General features: G+C 38.6%; 2 protein-coding genes across 2 annotated transcripts; both read left to right on the top strand.

The window, feature by feature from the left end:
• The first annotated feature begins 1,794 nt into the window (after window positions 1-1,794).
• LOC121735990 (adenosine 3'-phospho 5'-phosphosulfate transporter 1) lies at window positions 1,795-9,494 on the top strand. Its single transcript, XM_042127002.1, has 7 exons — window positions 1,795-1,951; window positions 2,199-2,309; window positions 2,658-2,761; window positions 3,578-3,768; window positions 5,507-5,731; window positions 7,460-7,607; window positions 8,417-9,494. Exons 1-7 carry the CDS (start codon window positions 1,929-1,931, stop codon window positions 8,893-8,895), a joined length of 1,281 nt encoding a protein of 426 aa, XP_041982936.1. The 5' UTR covers window positions 1,795-1,928; the 3' UTR covers window positions 8,896-9,494.
• Window positions 9,495-13,196: 3,702 nt separating this feature from the next.
• Window positions 13,197-17,963, top strand: LOC121735997. The gene is made up of 7 exons (XM_042127014.1): window positions 13,197-13,326; window positions 14,341-14,482; window positions 14,781-14,922; window positions 15,651-15,942; window positions 16,026-16,052; window positions 17,071-17,298; window positions 17,633-17,963. The coding sequence occupies exons 4-7, from the start codon at window positions 15,898-15,900 to the stop codon at window positions 17,726-17,728; spliced, it is 396 nt and encodes a 131-aa protein (XP_041982948.1). The 5' UTR covers window positions 13,197-13,326; window positions 14,341-14,482; window positions 14,781-14,922; window positions 15,651-15,897; the 3' UTR covers window positions 17,729-17,963.
• Window positions 17,964-18,882: the final 919 nt, after the last annotated feature.

Below are 18,882 nucleotides of genomic sequence, written 5' to 3'. Positions count from 1 at the left end.
ATTTGACAATGGTTACCAATGAAAGAAAATGAAGATATAATATAAATAATATTATGTAAATAATGTAAAGCACTAAAATATTTTTTTAATTATTTTTACTACGATAATTTGTAATAAAATGTAATCTCTTAATTAAAATATCATTTAGATTAATAATTAATATTAAGTTTACTTTTAAAATAAAGCTAGTTTTACACTGGCTGCGTATTATTCTTCCGTCTTCCGTGTGTCTTTGATTATAATTGTTTTTTGCTACCCTGGCCTTGATATCAGATGTTATACACATTAGAATATTGATTTAGCATTTAATATTCGTTTTAAAAATGCATTAAAATTAACCGGATGAAATAAGAAATTAAGAACACATCATACTATAATAATACAAGTGTGACAAACCGGGTTTGTCACACTTGGTATCGTAAAAAGGCGAATGCTTTGTTTATGTTATAATAATAATTGTTATTATTATTAGGACTAAGTATGCACTATGCAGTTTGCACATAGCATATTTAATATTAAAAACTGTTATTTATTGTACTGTTATTACTTATTATTATTAAGTATCAATTACTTATGTACTTTATAAAAATATTTTTATACATTGTACTGTACTATTTTGTAGATTGTACTTGTAATTCAAATAGCATGAAAATTTTGTAAATGTACCAATATTTTATGAAACACACATCTGTGATTTGATTTGTAAAAATATAATGTGCCATAAATGTCCACGGTTTGATTTTCATTTCTTTAAATTTCCTACCTTTCTAAAATCGGTGTTTCCTACCCTTTATTACATCTCGCAATTTGCATCCTAATTTCTTAACGTCTAGCTAATAGTAGTAAATAAACAACTTGTCCTTAGAAATTAATATTATTTTATTTAAATATTAAATTAATGAATAATTAATATATTTATTTATTTAATAAATAAATAAGTAAATAAATAAATACTTAACTTAATGTGTAAGTATTTAAAACTTTTTGAACTTAAATCTTTAACTATTTATCACGAGCAATTCTTGTATATATAAGTAATTGGTATCTCGGAATCGGCTCCAACGCTTTTCATGAAATTTAGTATATAGGGGGTTTCGGGGGCGATAAATCGATCTAGCTAGGAATCATTTTTAGAAAATATCATTTTATTTGTGTTTTTATCGAATACCGAGCAAAGCTCGGTCAAATAGGTAGTTGTTATTAATCCCTGATTTAAATGTCCGTCAAAAGTCCAGGTACTAGGACTCAGAGGTTAATATACTCAGGATTCAGGACTCAGGACTCAGAAGTCAGGACTCGTGAGTCTGGAGTGCTAAAAGTATAGTTTACCTCAGCCTCAGAAGTTTATAGTTGTATAGGTAAGTACCTAGTCTGTATATTTTCCTCGTATGGGAAATACAAATTTTGGATATGTTTATTTACCTACAATAAAATATACAATAAAAAATTATTTATTTCTTATTGGATATTTTATTTACAACTTAAAAGTAAACTCAAACTTAAAAACACCATAATATAGGAAAACTATGTAATTACCTACTTACAATTAACAAATAGGCGGTCTTACTGCTAAGAGCAGTCTGCCAGATAACCTATGTTAATTATTCTGAATGGAAGTTACCCATCCTCAGGGCCCCCGCTACCATATGTGCCATGTGCGCACACGGGCGCCGTATAGCCGAAGTGCCATAAAAAAAATGACAATGTCAAAGGCTGTCAGCTGTCATATGCTGTCAATGTTCTCGTCAGTCGTCAGTTTGACTTTGACGTCTGGGCATGTAATGATCAGTCGGCCGCGGCCGGATGTTTTGTGATTAGATATTATATGATTAAAATTTATTACTTCTAGAATCATTAATGAATTTGAAAATATATCAAGGATTATTAATGATATCTATTATTAGTTAGTGTCACCTAAACGCCACAGAATGCGGTCAAGGATATTTATCGTGTAAGTATACCAAGTGATATCATTTTTCTAAAAAATGCTAAAGTAAACACGAATTATTGAGCTTATTCTGCATAGTTAAAGTCCAGATACTTCACTAACTTTCATTACTATATATAAGCTATAAAAGAAACCATACTATAGAAGAAATCTATTTGTAACAATCACACTGCTGCTACTTGACTATAATAATTGCAAAATCAAAATTTATTTGTATAGAATTACATAGTTTTTTTTCCTGTTATTTCAGGGTCGTATTACTGCTGTTCCTATCTGCGGTATGGTTCCTGGGCCACCTGTATAGAGGGCTAGTGGCCCTATATGAGCAGTATGGTGCACTCTCTGACACGGAATACTCATGGTGAGTAATATTATGGTTTATAAATAAAAAATATACACTGGAAGAGAAAGCAAACACAATTATTGCTCTTCATATTAAAATATTATCCATTTATAATATTTTGCTCTTGTCTAATGTATTGTTTGTAAAATTTGCTTGATAGACAAGACCAACATAATATTATATTATGTGGCTGTCTAGGGTGTAAATAGTACAAATGAACGCATAAAAGCATTCTATTGAATTGATTGTAGTCTGAAAAATGCTATATTGCACCTTACCCTGCACCACTGGGTAAAATAAGCTACTATAGAATATTACATAGGACTGGATTGGATGAAAATAAATTGTTTATAATATGTTTTCCAGGATATTCCGTTTGATGTTGAATTTCGTGGGCTACTCCACCATCATATTGCCGGCCTACATTCTGTACAAGTATCTTGAAAAAACGAATTATTTTGACAAAATATGTAAGTTAATATTCACTACCATACCTACCATAAAAATATTATTTTCAAAGTTTTCATTCAGTTTATCTTAGATGCTAGAAAGCCAAAAAAATTTAAGGTTCCCAAATCCTCAAAATAAGTTAAAAAGGGTAAAACAGTGTCTACAGCACATCTAAGTCAAACATGTTAAAGTTAAACATTACTTAAAAATACAATATACTAAATGCAAAGCCTGAACATTGACCATTAAGAGTAAAAAATAGGGGAAATGAACTTAATTCATTTACTTTAAGGCGACACCTTGATATGGCTTTAGCAATATTGATTTTTCTCAGCAATGACTAAAGCTAAGAAATTAAAGTTCATTGTCTTTGAATTACCCATAGCATAACAGGATTGGTCAACTTTTATAACACAGAATTCAAAAAGACCTCTGTAAAAAAAGGGTTTCTAAATTTGCCAACAGAGGAGAGTGATTTAAGCTTCCAAAATTTCTACATAGATTGGTTCAAGCATACACTTTAATTTGGCCATAGCTTATATGAAATATATTTATGGTTTTTAAGTTACGTGACAAAAACCATTTTGTCACTTACGCCCTTTCCATTGCTTGTTTTCTATGAGAGGCCGGCCAGGCCTCTCATAGAAAACAAGCAATCTAAAACATATCCTACACGGTCTTTTACTTTAACGCGGTGTCACCTTAATTCCTTATCACATTGGTTGTTAGTGGACGGATTTCACGGCTCATAGATTTTGTTCGCAGCAAATTCGCAGCGCTCATTAAAATGCCATGACAAGTTTGTAAAGATTTCATCTAAAGTTTGTGAATTTCAGCGACAAAAAACACATGGCTCTCCCGTGTTCTGTTCGCTGTATTCGGTGACCAGGAGCGTCTGCCGGACAGCGTGAAGGCTGTGGAGGATGAGAGCATCACCAATGAGGGTGTGGAGCTGGCGTTCTGCTTCACCGGCCTCATGGGGGCCTACCTCATGTGGGGGCTGCTGCAGGAGAAGATCATGACGCAGGTTGGTTGCTAAAAAGATATTTGGCATGTACCATCGAAAAAATTTCGTATAGGTAGATGGCGGAATGTACGTAATTTGGTTGCATTGTTTAAGTTGACAGATCTGTATTGTATTGACATAACGCGACCACGTTACTGAGAGTACATATAATAAGTTTGTGTGGATATAACTTATAACTATCATCATATTATTATTATTTGTGTAACCACACTAGCAGCCATTAAGCTGATGCGTGTGTGTCAAATCGTTTGAAGGTTTCATCTCCCAATTGGTCCAGTTTCATACTGGAAAATTAATTGTAAAAGTGTCTGCCTAATGTATTTACAAGTATTTATTAATTACATGTCCCAAAGATGTAGATATTACAATCTTAGAACAGAAAATATAGTTAAAGTGTAGGTTAAAGTATTTAAAATCTAGACTAGATATGATTAATATCAATGACACAATCAGGTTTTATTGAATGTATAATAAGTTTAGATATTAATACTTACATCTATTAGTGAATGGTGACTGGACTTTCTTGACATTGAGGACGAGTTTTAAAAATGCAATAATTAAAGTGAATTTTATAATCAAATTGCAAAACATAAAATTATGATTGATATACTCAACCTTGGAATATGGAATATAATTAAATGCTAAAGTATTTGATAGTGGTCAAATGCGTGTATGCTATATTATATTTCTTATCTAACTATATAACTTAGCGCTTAGCGTTAAATTTCATTCGCTAGGTTTGACAGCGAAGTATACTGTAAAAAGATATGGGATTTAACATAACATTATAATGGCATCGCTTTCATGGCCCTTACAATGTACAAATCCCATACTATTTTGAAGTTTAGGGCCAACGCTATAACAAGGGCGGACGCGGGCGTACGCGTCGTAAGACCGCCGCGGGCAACGAATCCGCGAGCGGGCACACGTCGCGCGCGCCCATTTTTTTTTTTTTTTTTTTTTAATTAATGAAATAAGGGGGCAAACGAGCAAACGGGTCACCTGATGGAAAGCAACTTCCGTCGCCCATGGACACTCGCAGCATCAGAAGAGCTGCAGGTGCGTTGCCGGCCTTCTAAGGGGTAATAGGGGAGGGTAGGGAAGGGAATAGGGGAGGGTACGGGAGGAAATAGGGGAGGGTAGGGAAAGGAAAAGGGTAGGGGATTGGGCTTCCGGTAAACTCACTTACTCGGCGAAACACATCGGAAGCGCTGTTTCACGCCGGTTTTCTGTGAGGACGTGGTATCTCTCCGGTCGAGCCGGCCCATTCGTGCCGAAGCTTGGCTCTCCCACGTCAAAATTTAGCGTTGCTAGTATAATTTTTATCTCGAGCGTGTACGAGTGTGTCGAGATTACCATGAATTATTTACTAATTTATTATTTGGCCAAAATACGTCAACGGAAACAACGTCGACTGCGAAAAGCGTGCGCCCGCGCCGTGTGCCCGCCGACCGCCGCGCGTGTGGCAGTCCGTTGCCCGCGTCCGCGCTCCGCTCGCACGCGCCTGCGCTGCCCATACTATTTTTCATTATTTATACACAGTACACACGCGAGCGTGCGCCCGCGGGAGTTTTAGCGTTGGGTCTTATCTATGCTATCGAAATAAGCAATGCAATTATTCGACTATGTACCCTGTTAGTATGTCTTAAAGCTTGGTACTGACCTAATAATTACAAATATATATTGTCGAGCTGTGGTACGACATCAATACGAGTACTACATCCACGTCCCTTCCCAGGACTACACCCTCTCCGACGGTACCACGGTCCGCTTCACGGACTCGCAGTTCCTGGTGTTCGTGAACCGTCTGCTGGCGTGCTGCCTGGCGGTGTCGCGGCTGCTGGCGACGCGGCGGCCGCTGCTGCCAGCGCCGCTCAGCCGGTTCGCGCCCGCCGCGCTCACCAACGTCGTCAGCGCCTGGTGTCAGTACGAGGCGCTGAAGTACGTCAGCTTCCCTACGCAGGTACGACAATAGGCATGACGAATTTTTTTTTCTTGTTGGTAAGTGAAGGACCATTCAAAAATAGGAATGTCGGTGAAAAAATGACTTTGATAGCTTAAAAACTCTCCAAGATATCCATACAAAATGTTACCTAACTGTGACGTCACGCTTAGGTAGTTTGTTCGATAGCTATGTTAAATATTGCGTTTATGAAAGTGGTTTCATAAGAATTTTTTTTATAAATTGCATAACTTATCGAATGGTATACAAAAATTAAGGCATTTTATAAAAAAAAATCGACTTGACTATCCAACTTTGAAGGCTCATAACAAAAAAATTCATAAGTTATGAAGCTGAAATTTTGGAAATACTTATATTTTATCGCTATGTCTTTATTTTATTTAAAAAATCAGCTAATCTTTGACCATGTCGTCATCCCTATAACCAATAATACTAACTAGAGATCGCCCAATGGTCGAAATTCGACCTTAGTTTCAACGACATTAGGACTACTACGGCTTTATTTTGTTAAAAATATTGACTTTATCATATTTTTTTCCAACTCTTGTCTCTGGACTTAGCTTATCTCAGACTGGCCGTGTAAGCATTGTCTAATAGTATCTTAGATTCTGTAAAAAAAAAACTATAATCCATTTTCAATTTCTCAACTTGTTGTCAAACTTCAAACCATACCAACTAATAACTTCAACCATAAATAAAAGAGTATAATTCGTATGTATAGGCTTGTCACTCAAAAATCTGTCATTACTCATGTGTGTGTGTGTGTTGTAGTGTGTGTAATGTTTTATTTGTTAAAAAATGTATGATAAAAGCATAATTTCAAAAAAAATATTAGTTCGATGCACTCCTTTACCATAAAAACTATAACTGTGCAAAATTTCATGCACCTACGTTTCCCCATTTTTCGTAAAAAGGGTTACAAAGTTTTTCGTTCGCGTATTAATATTATGATATGGACGCGTCACACGTCAGTCTAGCCTCGTCCTAAGTACCTGCAGGACTTGTGTTACCAGACAACGGAAATATATTTATTACTTTTTATACTACACGTATATTTAAGATTTTTATTATTTAATACACATCCAAGCGCCACAAACTTTGATTTTTTTTGTTTTGTTGGCGGGATTCGATCCCGCGTCCCCCGTCTAAAGTGGCTAAGGCCGTAAAAATAAACTAAAGCGCCATCTAATTAAGTAATTTAGTGTGACATAACTGATAACCACACAGCGTTGCCAGACGTCCCGATTTTTTCATCAAAATTAAGTGTCCCGCGCGGGACAAGCTTAGTCCCGCTTTTCGTGACTAACTCGAACATAGTACGTGCAGCGTACTGAGAAAGGTGCGTAATGGAGATAAGAGTGTGGGAGAGAGAGGGGGGTAGATTTTTTAAGGCTACTTTTGCCTATGGTCACGCAAACATAATTTTAAGTCAAATAAAGTCTTCAAATAAAAATTCGAAAACTTTTGATTTTACACTTTTTTTTTACTATGTCCCGCGGATGACGGAAGAATCCCGCTATTTCACTAAAATTTTCCAAAGTCCCGACTTGACACAATAAAAAATCTGGCAACGCTGTAACCACATGACAATATTTCCACGCCCATGAGGCAGAAATTGTGATCAAATATAAATTGTAAGACCTTTGTACCAATTTCTTGGAAATAAATAAAAATGTATCGAATTGAATTGAATCTACTGTCAATTTTAACGACTACCAACAATTTCAGGTGCTGTCAAAGTCATGCAAGGTGATCCCGGTGATGATAATGGGCAAGATCATCTCGCGCAACAAGTACGAGTTGTACGAGTACGTCACCGCCGGCGCCATCTCCGCCGGCATGGCGCTGTTCATGATGACCAGCGGCGCCGGATCAGGTAATCCATACCACTCAAACTTACATCTGACTTTCAAAAAGTCACATAATGTATGTAGAATGTAGTTACATAAAATTGTGGGAATATGCGTGGTGGCCGCAAAGGAGGATCGTCCAACCGAGCGAGGTGGTATGCCCGGTCAGGCCGAAGCCCACGTAATTGATTTTAGCTGTCGTATATACAGCATGACTGGTGAGACATTATCAATACTTAAGGAGAGTACTCGGTACTTGATTCTCATTATAATTATGTATTAAAATTAGGTACTTAATTTTTGACCACCCTTTAAATAAATGAATCATGGACACTTAGTAAATTACTATGCAGCTGGCGCGGCGGCATGCGCACCGCGCCGCGCGCTATACCCCTCCCGCGCGCGGTGTCCATGCGTTAGGTAAATATTTATTTAACTTTATGCTACATTTACTGAGTGATCAATTGATTTTATTTTTTTATGTTATTTTTTTTTCAACTAATATAATAGCCAAATATCACGTCCTCGAATATTGAACATGTCTCACCAGTCATGCTGTATATTGACGCACTTCGATAGACGATGCAGGGATGTGGCGCTAATCGTGGGTACCGCCACAATATTATTTATGGATTTAGTCACATTGCGAGCATGCCACCCTCATACTTACAGATTTTGTCGCGGATAAAAGAGAAAATGTTAGCAGTTGCTTGGAAAATCAGCTGCAACATTGGGAATAAGAAAAGTGCTCTGCGATAAAATCCGTAACTGATTAAAAGGAAGTACATAACAGTCGCGGTCGCGAGAACTCATTGTATGAATAATATCATTCCAGGCAGCAGCACAACGACAGCAGCTGGCGCAGCGCTGCTCGCGTTGTACATGTGCTGCGACAGCTTCACCAGTAGCTGGCAAGCGGCGCTGTTCGCCAGCCACCCTTCCCTCCGCCCCCTACAAATGCTGGCAGCAGTCAACCTCTGCTCCTGCGCTCTGACAGCCCCTGCTGCCTTAAACACCAACAACCCTGCGTTATACACACCACAATTCATATTCGACTGCATTTTACTATCCATCAGCTCTGCTGTCGGACAACTGTTAATTTATCGTACTATATCAAAATTCGGTGCGGTGGTGTTCACTATAATAATGACGTTGCGCCAGGCGGTGTCTATACTGACGTCGTGCATAGTGTACGGACACGCGGTGTCTATAATCGGCGCGGGTGGTATCTCGTTGGTGCTCGGCGCGGTGCTCCTGCGGTTGTATTGCCGCGCGAGACGCAAGCAGCAAAGAGCAAAGGCTGTCCGAACGTAATCGACTTTATGCGTATGGTAGTAGGGTTTAAATTTGAACGCGTTATGTTGTGAGTTGTGACGTATGTATGTCACACCTAAATTTTTTTTAAATCATTTATTTATCAATATAAAGTTACAAAATCAATGTTATACGGCGTAATATAAGCTTATACAAGTTTTACCATGCGCCGTCCAGTCGTTGTTTCACATATCAAAATAAATAACGACCGTATTTGTACAGAGTTAGGTTTTAATTTGAACGCGTTATGTTAATGTTACGTATGCATGTTACATAAAAGTTTACAGCGACCAGGCAATAGTTTGGAAAACTGTCTTTTTCCTTATTGACAATGTCTGTAGAATATAAAATTACAAAAGTTGTATCTTATTTAAGAAAGTGATTACGCACAAAATATACAGATAGGTATGTATTATAATGATGTTGTCCTAAACGTCCTAAACGTCAGATAGGTAAATGTATGTAAAAATAGAGGCCTATGTCCAGCAGTGGACGAATATATCCTGATATGATGATGTCCTAAACGCCCGGACATTTTCCTATCTATATAGAATATAGTTGGATAAACACCCAAAGTGCCCAATATACATGGACAATTAATGTAAAAACGACGATATTTATATCAAATAAATTGACTAGAATAAAAGGCAATAAAAAACTAAACTAAAATGTGCAATAAACTAATTAAAAATCAATAAGTAACAATCAATATTTACACATCATAGTTATATTAATATTCACACAGCAAATAATTTATCCAATGTTGTTGTTTGCCTGAAATGTTGGAAAGTCACTTGATAGATAAGGATGGCAACACTGAATAAGTTTTCTCCTGTATTATATATTTTAATTAATAAGAATTTTTTTCAACTTTATGATTTTTATATTGTATACCTAAACAGTATTGTTTATTCAGTGAGAAAAAATCAAAAAGTAATTCTCGTGTCTGTATCGAAATCTAGCGGCTCGAAGATCGATATAACGTGCCGATTGAGGCACAAGTGGCAACTATATATCATACTCTACCTAAGATAAGGGCATTCCAAAAACAATTTTGTGCCCTTGTCATACCGAAGGTAAGATACTTTCAATCATTTCACTTAGGTCACAGTGCACATATCGACTCGAAAAGTGATTGGCACCGTATCGCCTGACCGTCACCCAGGCTTCACTTCGCAATCAAAAAGTTAATCGTGATTCGTGACAAGGGCAAAGATGAATGTCGAACCGTTACGCGATTCTTGGCTGTTCCGTGGTGAGGAGATTACGGTTTAAGGCTGCGTTTCCACCAGAGATGTATTTTTGACTTTTTGAGAACCAATAGAATCGCTTCATTGACGTGAGCTTGCCGTGACGCGCGGCGACTTTATTGGTTGTCAAAAACACATTCCTCGCAACTATGGAGTGTAGATGGAGGGGAACTAGCTCTGTATGTAAAAAGTGTCCGCTGAAATGCGTTAAATTAGGGTGGCGCTACAGTAGCAACAGGGTAAATTTTAAATCATTTAGCAGCTTTTATTTCAGCTATTTTTGGTTATATTTTACAAAATATATTATTTAAATAAATTTAAATTATATTTAAATAATATATATTTATATTTTGTCACCAACGGCTACATTCATTCCATACCCTTTGGTGCAGCTAGCGCCACTCTTGGAGGATTTTTCAACTGTTATTTACTGCGTACAGCTGGACACTTTTTCAAATATCCCCCATATAAGATAGTTCTCCTCCATCTACCCTCCATATTCGCAACACATATCTGGTAGAAAGGCAGCGTTTTGGAGGCTGTCGTGTGTGAATTTGCCACTAGAGGCGCTAGTGTCGCGTGAGGTATGTTACCTGTTGAAAAGTGATCGTCGTATAATTATCATACATTTTGTTTATTTGGCGGTTATTGTTACAGCTTTGCAAAAGAGATTAAGGGTGGGTTGCACCAGAGGCGTAGTTATAGTTAAGGTTATCGTCAAAAATGGCGTCCATTATGGACTTTTACTAGGGATTTGACAGTTCATTGACATCATTTGACATTTTGTTGTGGTTAAAGTTATAGACGTAAAGTAAGTTGGTGCAACCCACCCTAACAAAAGATTTGGCTATAACTTGGAAGTTAGTCAACAGCGGCGCCGACTAGTGAGAAAAAAAATGATAGTCCCAATTATTGTGTTTTGCAGAAGGGAGTTCATAAAAATAATACCGAACGACTCGAGGAGATACGGTGCCGATCAGTTTCCTACGGTGTACTCGGGGAATCGAGACAGTAGTGGTCATTGACTCCCTGTCAAAAAACATTTCTATGTAAATAAATAATACAATAAACTGAAAACTGAACTGAATATGAAGCATGTCACTTCGAAATCATAAAAAGTTGGAGATTATCATTGTAGGAGTTACCAAGAGGTTTTCCGATGAATCTGTAATAATCTGTGTCTTTATAAGAAGTCAATTTTATTCTCAAATATTCTAAATACAGTGCAAGCATTTTTCATTTAGCGCCTGGACTAAAAATGTCAATGACCGATATCGCCTCGATTCGCCGAGTATAGTTGATATGTGTGCTGTAAGCCTTAGATTTTATAAAAAGTTCCTTAGGAAAGGTCCGTTTGAGCAGGACCCAAAGTATTGGAGACTGGAGTATATAGGCTGGTTTTATGTGCGGTGACGCGAACGCATAACTAAAGCATAATATACCAAAACAAAACATACGTTACATACAAACCAAAACATATACCGCAAATGTATGTAAATGACAGCGCGACCGCGCCGCCATTTTAATAAATCGTTACATACATTTGCATGTGATCTCGCAGTAGCGGCCATACCGCGCGTTCGGGCGGACGGATATAAATCGAGCTTTAGAGCGCGTTCAGACGTGCGCGTGTTCTACCATAGCGTATGGGAAAACACGCGCGCGGCCTGCGCGCAGGTTCTGCGCGGGTTCGGCGCATGTTTTCCCAAACGCTATAGTAGAACACGCGCACGTCTGAACGCGCTCTTAGGGAGATCGCAGACGGCACACACACGGCGCGGCCATGCAGACTGTATGTGCGCCGCAGACTCGATCACACAAAAAGTGTGCCGTCTGCGATCTCCCTTAGGGTTGATTCAGACCGCAACGCGACGCGTAGATGCATTTCTAAATTTATATGGATTTGACAGATTCGCAAGACGTCTCGCGCAATAGAAATCTGTCAAATCCATACAAAATGCCGCGCCGCGCCTCGCCTCGCCTCGTCGCGTTGCGGTCTGAATTGACAGTTAGTGCTTAGCCCCTAGGACTGTTGTAAGCTCTGTTGTACGACTGTGTTGTGATCGGCCTAGCACTTAGGCTACTTAGTGTTATGACCTAGGCTCTATTTATTATATACTTGTATTGTTTTACATTGTATTGAAGTAATGAAATATAGGATGTTTATGTAATAAACCTTTTTTTAATTTATTTTACTTGTGAAAGACCTTCTTATAACTTTGGTGTCATTTTAACAAAGAAGATTATTAGGGTGTCATTTTGACATTTCCTTATGACATAAAATTGTTAAAATGGCCGTGTTCGTCGGCGTATTTTTGGACAAACCTTTTATTGCGCATGTCCAAAAGATGTCATGGCAACGCCATAACAAGTTGCTGGTCAAGTCGTAAACAACGTCTTAATTGTTTATACATGATTAAAATAATAAAAGCTAAACATAAATACATAAGCCTAAATTGTCTAACAGCCGCACAAATAATTTATTATTTGTGCGGCTGTTAGACAATTTAGAAAATATGGATATGGATCACTTGGAATTTTTTTTTTTAATGAAATAAGAGGGCAAACGAGCAAACGGGTCACCTGATGGAAAGCAACTTCCATCACCCATGGACACTCGTAGCATCAGAAGAGATGCAGGTGCGTTGCCGGCCTTTTAAGAGGGAATAGGGTAACAGGGGAGGGTAGGGATGGGAAGGGAAGGGAATAGGGGTAGGTAGGGAAGGGAATAGGGTAGGGGATTGGGCCTCCGGTAAACTCACTCACTCGGTGAAACACAGCGCAAGCGCTGTTTCACGTCGGTTTTCTGTGAGAGCGTGGTATTTCTCCGGTCGAGCCGGCCCATTCGTGCCAAAGCATGGCTCTCCCACTGGTTTGTTCATTGCAACGCCACCAACAAATTGCAATTGAGTTAAATGTCAAGTCGTAAACAGTTGTCGTTGCCATGGCATGACATGATTTGGACATGCGCAATAACTAGGTTTTGCAGCGAATGCGATAAAAATTACGCCGACGAACACGGCCATTATTACAAAAATGAAAAAAAAAATGTAAATTCCAGTTAAATATGTTTTCGCTTAAAAATTCATTGAGCCTGAATAACTTTTTCGAATTCGTCGAGTATCAAAATATGGTGTATAACAAGAAAACGAAATCCGAATAATACATAACTTCTGTTCTAGTAAGTAAATCTCTTTCTGTTTTTAGTAAAAATAATCGGCCAAGTGCGAGTTAGACTCGCGCACGAAGGGTTCCGTACCATAATAGAGCAAAAATAGACAAAAGGTTTTTTTTTGTATGGAAGCCCCCCTTATTTATAATTTAGCTTATTTTATTTTATTGTTAATTATTAAATTATTATAAATACAACTGAGTATTTTGTGAACATTTCAAGTGCCTCAGGCAATGGCAATCTGTTGCCATTATTGAGATCGAGCGAAAAAAGCAAAAAAATCTCGCTTGTTGTATTGGAGCCCCGCTTAGATATTTAATTTATTATGTTTTTAGTATTAGTTGTTATAGCGGCAACAGACAGACAGACAGACGGGCAGACATCGAAGTCTTATTAATAGTCCCGTTTTTACCCTTTGGGTACGGAACCCTAAAAACTACTCACAATAATAACCATTTATTCCCGTGGTGTTTTCCCTTTAGTTCTTTGACTATCGGTCATTGCGACTTTGTGCTGTCTCCCGCTTTTTATGGGGAGGAAAAAATTGGAAACTTCCTACTCCTCTTGTCTTCTGATTAGTATCCTTGTCTCTCGGACTGCCTGAAATCATAATTATGAAAGGTCGATCCTGGCGACACAGAAGATACAGTGGTGGGCCAAATCCCGTTAAAAATAGACTTAGCTCTCATTTCTCAGCAAGCATCATGCTCCTTATCAAATATCATCATCTTTGTTTCAATGTATATCATTTAAGTATATTATGTTTTTTTATTTCCTGTCCTGGGAATAAGAAAATATAATATAAGGCTATATTTAAGGGCCGGATTTGTATTTTTAATGAGTATAGGCAGAGACTAGACAGTAGACATACATTTCCTTAGTCTATGATATATGGTATATGGTATACTTTAATTTTGCCGCCCTTTGTACTAACTGTGCCGCCATCCTAAGACGCTGCCACCCATAGGCCATGGCCTATACTGCCTATACATGAATTCAGAGCTTCTTATATTCTATTTTCAGGTGTAATGTTGTGGCTTTACGTGTTAGCGGGCGTGGCGCTACTGCCGTGTGTGGTGCAGCGCGCCTGCCCCGCTCCGCGCCCCGCTCCTCCCCCCGCGAGACCGCCCCCCTCCTCCGTCTGCATGCACCGTATACCCGACCCGTATGACGTCATTGTACTATTAGTTGTAAACCTTACTTACTACCTAATTAAAATATTTGTCTACCTCACAAATACAAGATCCGCTGGTCATATAAAAAATATGTTTAATACAAAGGAGTTCAAGATAAATTGATGGATTCGATTTAACGTAAAAAGTAAATATTAGCGAATTAAATACGGCAATACTGGCAGATTTAAAATTAATTACTAAGATCTGCAGCAAAACAGATAATTTGGAAAATAGTAGGGCATATTTTAAGCACATTACTTAATACAATAATATATTATTTTGTTACAGAAATTTAAATAAATGCAAACGGAACTGAAGTGTCTAAAGTCTACAAAATAACCCCACTTGAAAATTCAGCTGAACCTATGCTTGAGCTATTTAGGGAAAGAAGGAAAAAGGTGTATGTAATATAGGCTGATTTATTTAAAAGGTATGTTTATCTTAGATATGTATCTACTACGAGTCCATGCCTATAATATTATAAGTTTATATTTTGGTAGACCTCACATACACAATGGCTTCGTGTATTGAATGTTGTTCTTAATCATCCGCTAGTTATATCAACACTATATTGTCCATCACTGCCTTTACCTCTACCATTGAACAAAATTATATTTTTTTACTATTTATATTTACATGAAAGTTGAAAGATGAAAATAAAGTTGGCGTTTAGCGCCATCTGTTGGGTGGAACGTCCAATGTATTTTTGAAAGATTTTATTTATTGAATTAAAGTACTGTGACGGTACCCACAATTCGCCTAACAATCCTGCATCGCGCTATCGAAGTTTCGGAGAACGGCAAGATATATACAACGTCTGAGATGATGTCAGTGGGCTTCGGCCTGACCGAGCATGCTATCTCGCTCGGTCGGAAGATCTTGCTTTTCGGCCGCCGCGATAAATACATAGGTATTTATCGTGAGGAAACATTGAGAAAAAATGAAAATGCATTGTTTCCGCATTAACACAGATCTTATTTTCTTAAGCGGAACCCTAGTCGACTCGAAAGTCGAAATCAAATTTCATCAGAATTGTTTAAGTAGTTAAGCGTCATGATAATATGGTAACAGACATATAGACCGACACACTTTCGCATTTATAATATTAATAAATAAATATAATATTTTATTGGTATCTACCTATGTTTAACACCTTAGTACGGGCGATGCGAGTAACGCGTATAAGACACTACAATCGAGGCAGCGCGCGCGAGTGTCATTGCAAGCGTTGTCTGGGGTGCGCCTGGCTGCTGTGCTGCGTCACTTGCCGCTGCACCTGCACCAACGACAACTGACTGCTGCTAACACTGCGGAGAAGTGACGCGACCGCTGCGAAGAAGTGACCGCTGCAGAGAAGTGACGCGACCGCTGCGGAGACGTGACGCAAGTGCTGCCCTGTGAAAAAATGAAGCGTGTTTTGTCCCTGCTGCTAGCTGTAGCCACGTACCAGGTAAAATTAAAAATCATATGCCTAAAAGTTCTGAATGAAGAAAGACTTTGTGCTTTGTACTCACAAACGTACTTTGTTTTTAGGTGGCGGCTGATTGCAAGAACTGCTTTGTGAGTGTTTTAACTAAAATTTATAAACTTATTTAAAAATACTATTTCATTCAAAGTATACACTATACTTATACATATAAACACTACTCGACAGAAAAAACTACGAAAAGATTTGCATAGTAAATACCTACTTAGGTATCTAGAAAACAATGTCTGATCGTGGATCATTTTCTTTCTATAACATAATCCATAAGGGGTAAGTCATTGATACCACCCAATTAAGCCCGTCACAGATTTAGCTATAATATATATTAATATATTTATAGCTCGGCATATTAATATATATTTTCTATACTAATTTCGCGTGACCACACACTCAGCTATAATATATATTTCTGTGGCATGTGGATTTAGTATAGAAAATATGTCTAGCTATAAATATATTAATTCATGAAGCCCTAAGCGGCCGCATCCGGCCACGTCACACGATTTCCCCTCTCCCCCTTGTCACATATGGCCACATTGTGGTATCAGCTCCGTGGGTGAGACCTACCCCCCTCCCTAGTGTGACGTCACAAAATCACGCCTAGTATGAACCCCTACCCCCTTTTAAGGGTGACATACTTTATGGAATGTCCCTTATCCCGTAACCAAAAAGATCACCTATTGGCTACGAATAATAAAAACTAAGGAATCGTAACTCCCATACTATTACCGTTTTAAATTTGGTTCCTTTTGATCTGTCATGTAACGTCAGCCTAGTACCGCTCAAGGTCACCTAAATATTGCAAATGTATTGAAATGTGTACCTAAGGTACACTTTTTTAACAAGTATTGTGGAGCATGTTTTTTGACGGAGTTACTTTTCCTTAGTTTTTATTATTCGTAGCCTATTGGTTTGTTCTATTTACACATTTTCCCTCCCAGGGCCGGTTTTAGTACTACCAGCGCCCTGGGCGAGATGTCTTCGGCGCCCAGGGAGCTGATAGTGCTGAAAAAATTTGGCGCCCCTTTTTATCAGGCGCCCTGGGCGGTCGCCCAGCACCGCCCCCCCTAACGCCGCTACTGTTCCCTCCAGATGAGCAAGTCGCAGCGAACAATGTTCCTAGCACACTCCGACGCCTGCCTCCCCCAGTCTGGGGTAGACCAGCAGACGGTAGACCGTCTCCTGCGGGGTGAGGACGTGGACAGTCCCCAGTTGAGAACACATGTCTACTGCGTGCTGCTGCGCTGCAAGATGATTGGGAAGGACGGGAAAATGCTGAAGACAGCAGTCGGCAGCAAGATGGGGCGAAGGAATGAGAATGTAAGATTGTTTTAGACATATTATTTCATTGGTTTCTAGTCAGTCCTCGATTTATAAAAATGCCGTATAGGTCGCGGCCTAGGGCCTAGGGGCATGGGCGTACCGAGGGGGGGCAGCTACGTACGTACGTAGCTTTATTCCAATTACCCTGGTATTGTTAGAGTCAATTTATTTTCGCACTTTATCAGATTCTGGTAGACCTATAGCTATGTATACTTTATGGACGTTATAATAATGAGGTGGAATTACATTGACGATTAATTAACTACACTGCAAATAAAAATTCAACCATTTTAATTGTACAACAAATGTTAAATTATATTAATTCTATCAACAGGAGAACTGCGTGGATGCGGGTGAGCGTCCTGAAGACATAGCGTGGGGCGTCTTCCGCTGCGGACAACATCGCAAGCCGGTACACCAACAGTAGCTGTTGATGTCCTCAACAAGAGGTGTTGAAGAAGCTAGAGGACTTGTAACCCTATATTCCCTAACAATACAAACCATAATTATAAGGATTTTTGACAGAAAAGGGTTCTGGGTTATAATACTTTTTACAAAAATCCTTATAAACCGGTATAATATTTAACAAAATGAAACCGACAATATATGTAATTGCTATTTAAAATATTCATGAGGCAAATAAAAATAATTGACACTTTTTAGCACCACTTTTTTTGGGCATTCTCCTTTCGCGTTAAGTTAGCACTGACCAGTGTGCTGGTTTTCCCATTGCGAGGGTCTGGGCGGCAGGTCTTTGCGAGGCCTTTTGTCTTCCAAGAAAACACCTTGCGAGGCCCCTGCAAGCGCGAGTTGTGAGGCTGTTCGCCACCCCCTAGGGCGGCTACTGGCGATGACTCATCAATGGCGTATATTGGTCAATTTAGACATTTCACTGATGGCTTTATAAAAAATAGTTCTTTTTGTAATGGATTATGACGTTTTGTTTTTAGTAGTTGCGGGGAAAACAAGGCCAGAGTCGTGGTCAACCGGGATTTATAAAGACTGATAAAAAATATGTCTGTAAACATAATATACCACATGTCTGTAAGCCACATAATAATATTATTATAATTTATTGCCTACTACGAAACCGTTTTGAGACTCAAACAATCGAATGAGAATGCCGCGTCCTGCTCTAACAACGCCATTTCACGTTTGTTAGAGTTATGGGACGCGGCATTCTTGTACGATTGTTTAAGTCTCAAAACGGTTTTGTCATAGTAAAAGGAGGGGAAGTAAGTTATCTTCATACAAAGACACCGCGCGCGGCTTGTATGTGTGCGCCATAGCCAGTGCGGCCAGTTTTAGGGGCTGGTACCGCCGAGATTTTGTTGTGTGCCGTACATGGGGACGCATTGATACTATGGCGCACACATACAAGCCGCGCGCGGTACCTTTGTATGAAGATAACTTACTTCCCCTCCTTTTATTATGGTTTCGTGGTACGGCCCCTGAATACAGTCTGTTTGTGGTTGTTTATAACATTACACAGATGGCGCTGAGAGCTATTGCTTTTTAAAATTTCTACTTGATGATCATTATTATTAATATTGTATAAACTGTGACGACTAACTTTGTATT

Source organism: Aricia agestis, chromosome 18, assembly GCF_905147365.1.
Source record: "Aricia agestis chromosome 18, ilAriAges1.1, whole genome shotgun sequence".
NCBI classification, from domain to species: Eukaryota; Metazoa; Arthropoda; class Insecta; order Lepidoptera; family Lycaenidae; genus Aricia; species Aricia agestis.
Note: the sequence above shows the minus strand (reverse complement) of the source record. Positions and strands in the feature narration are given on the sequence as shown.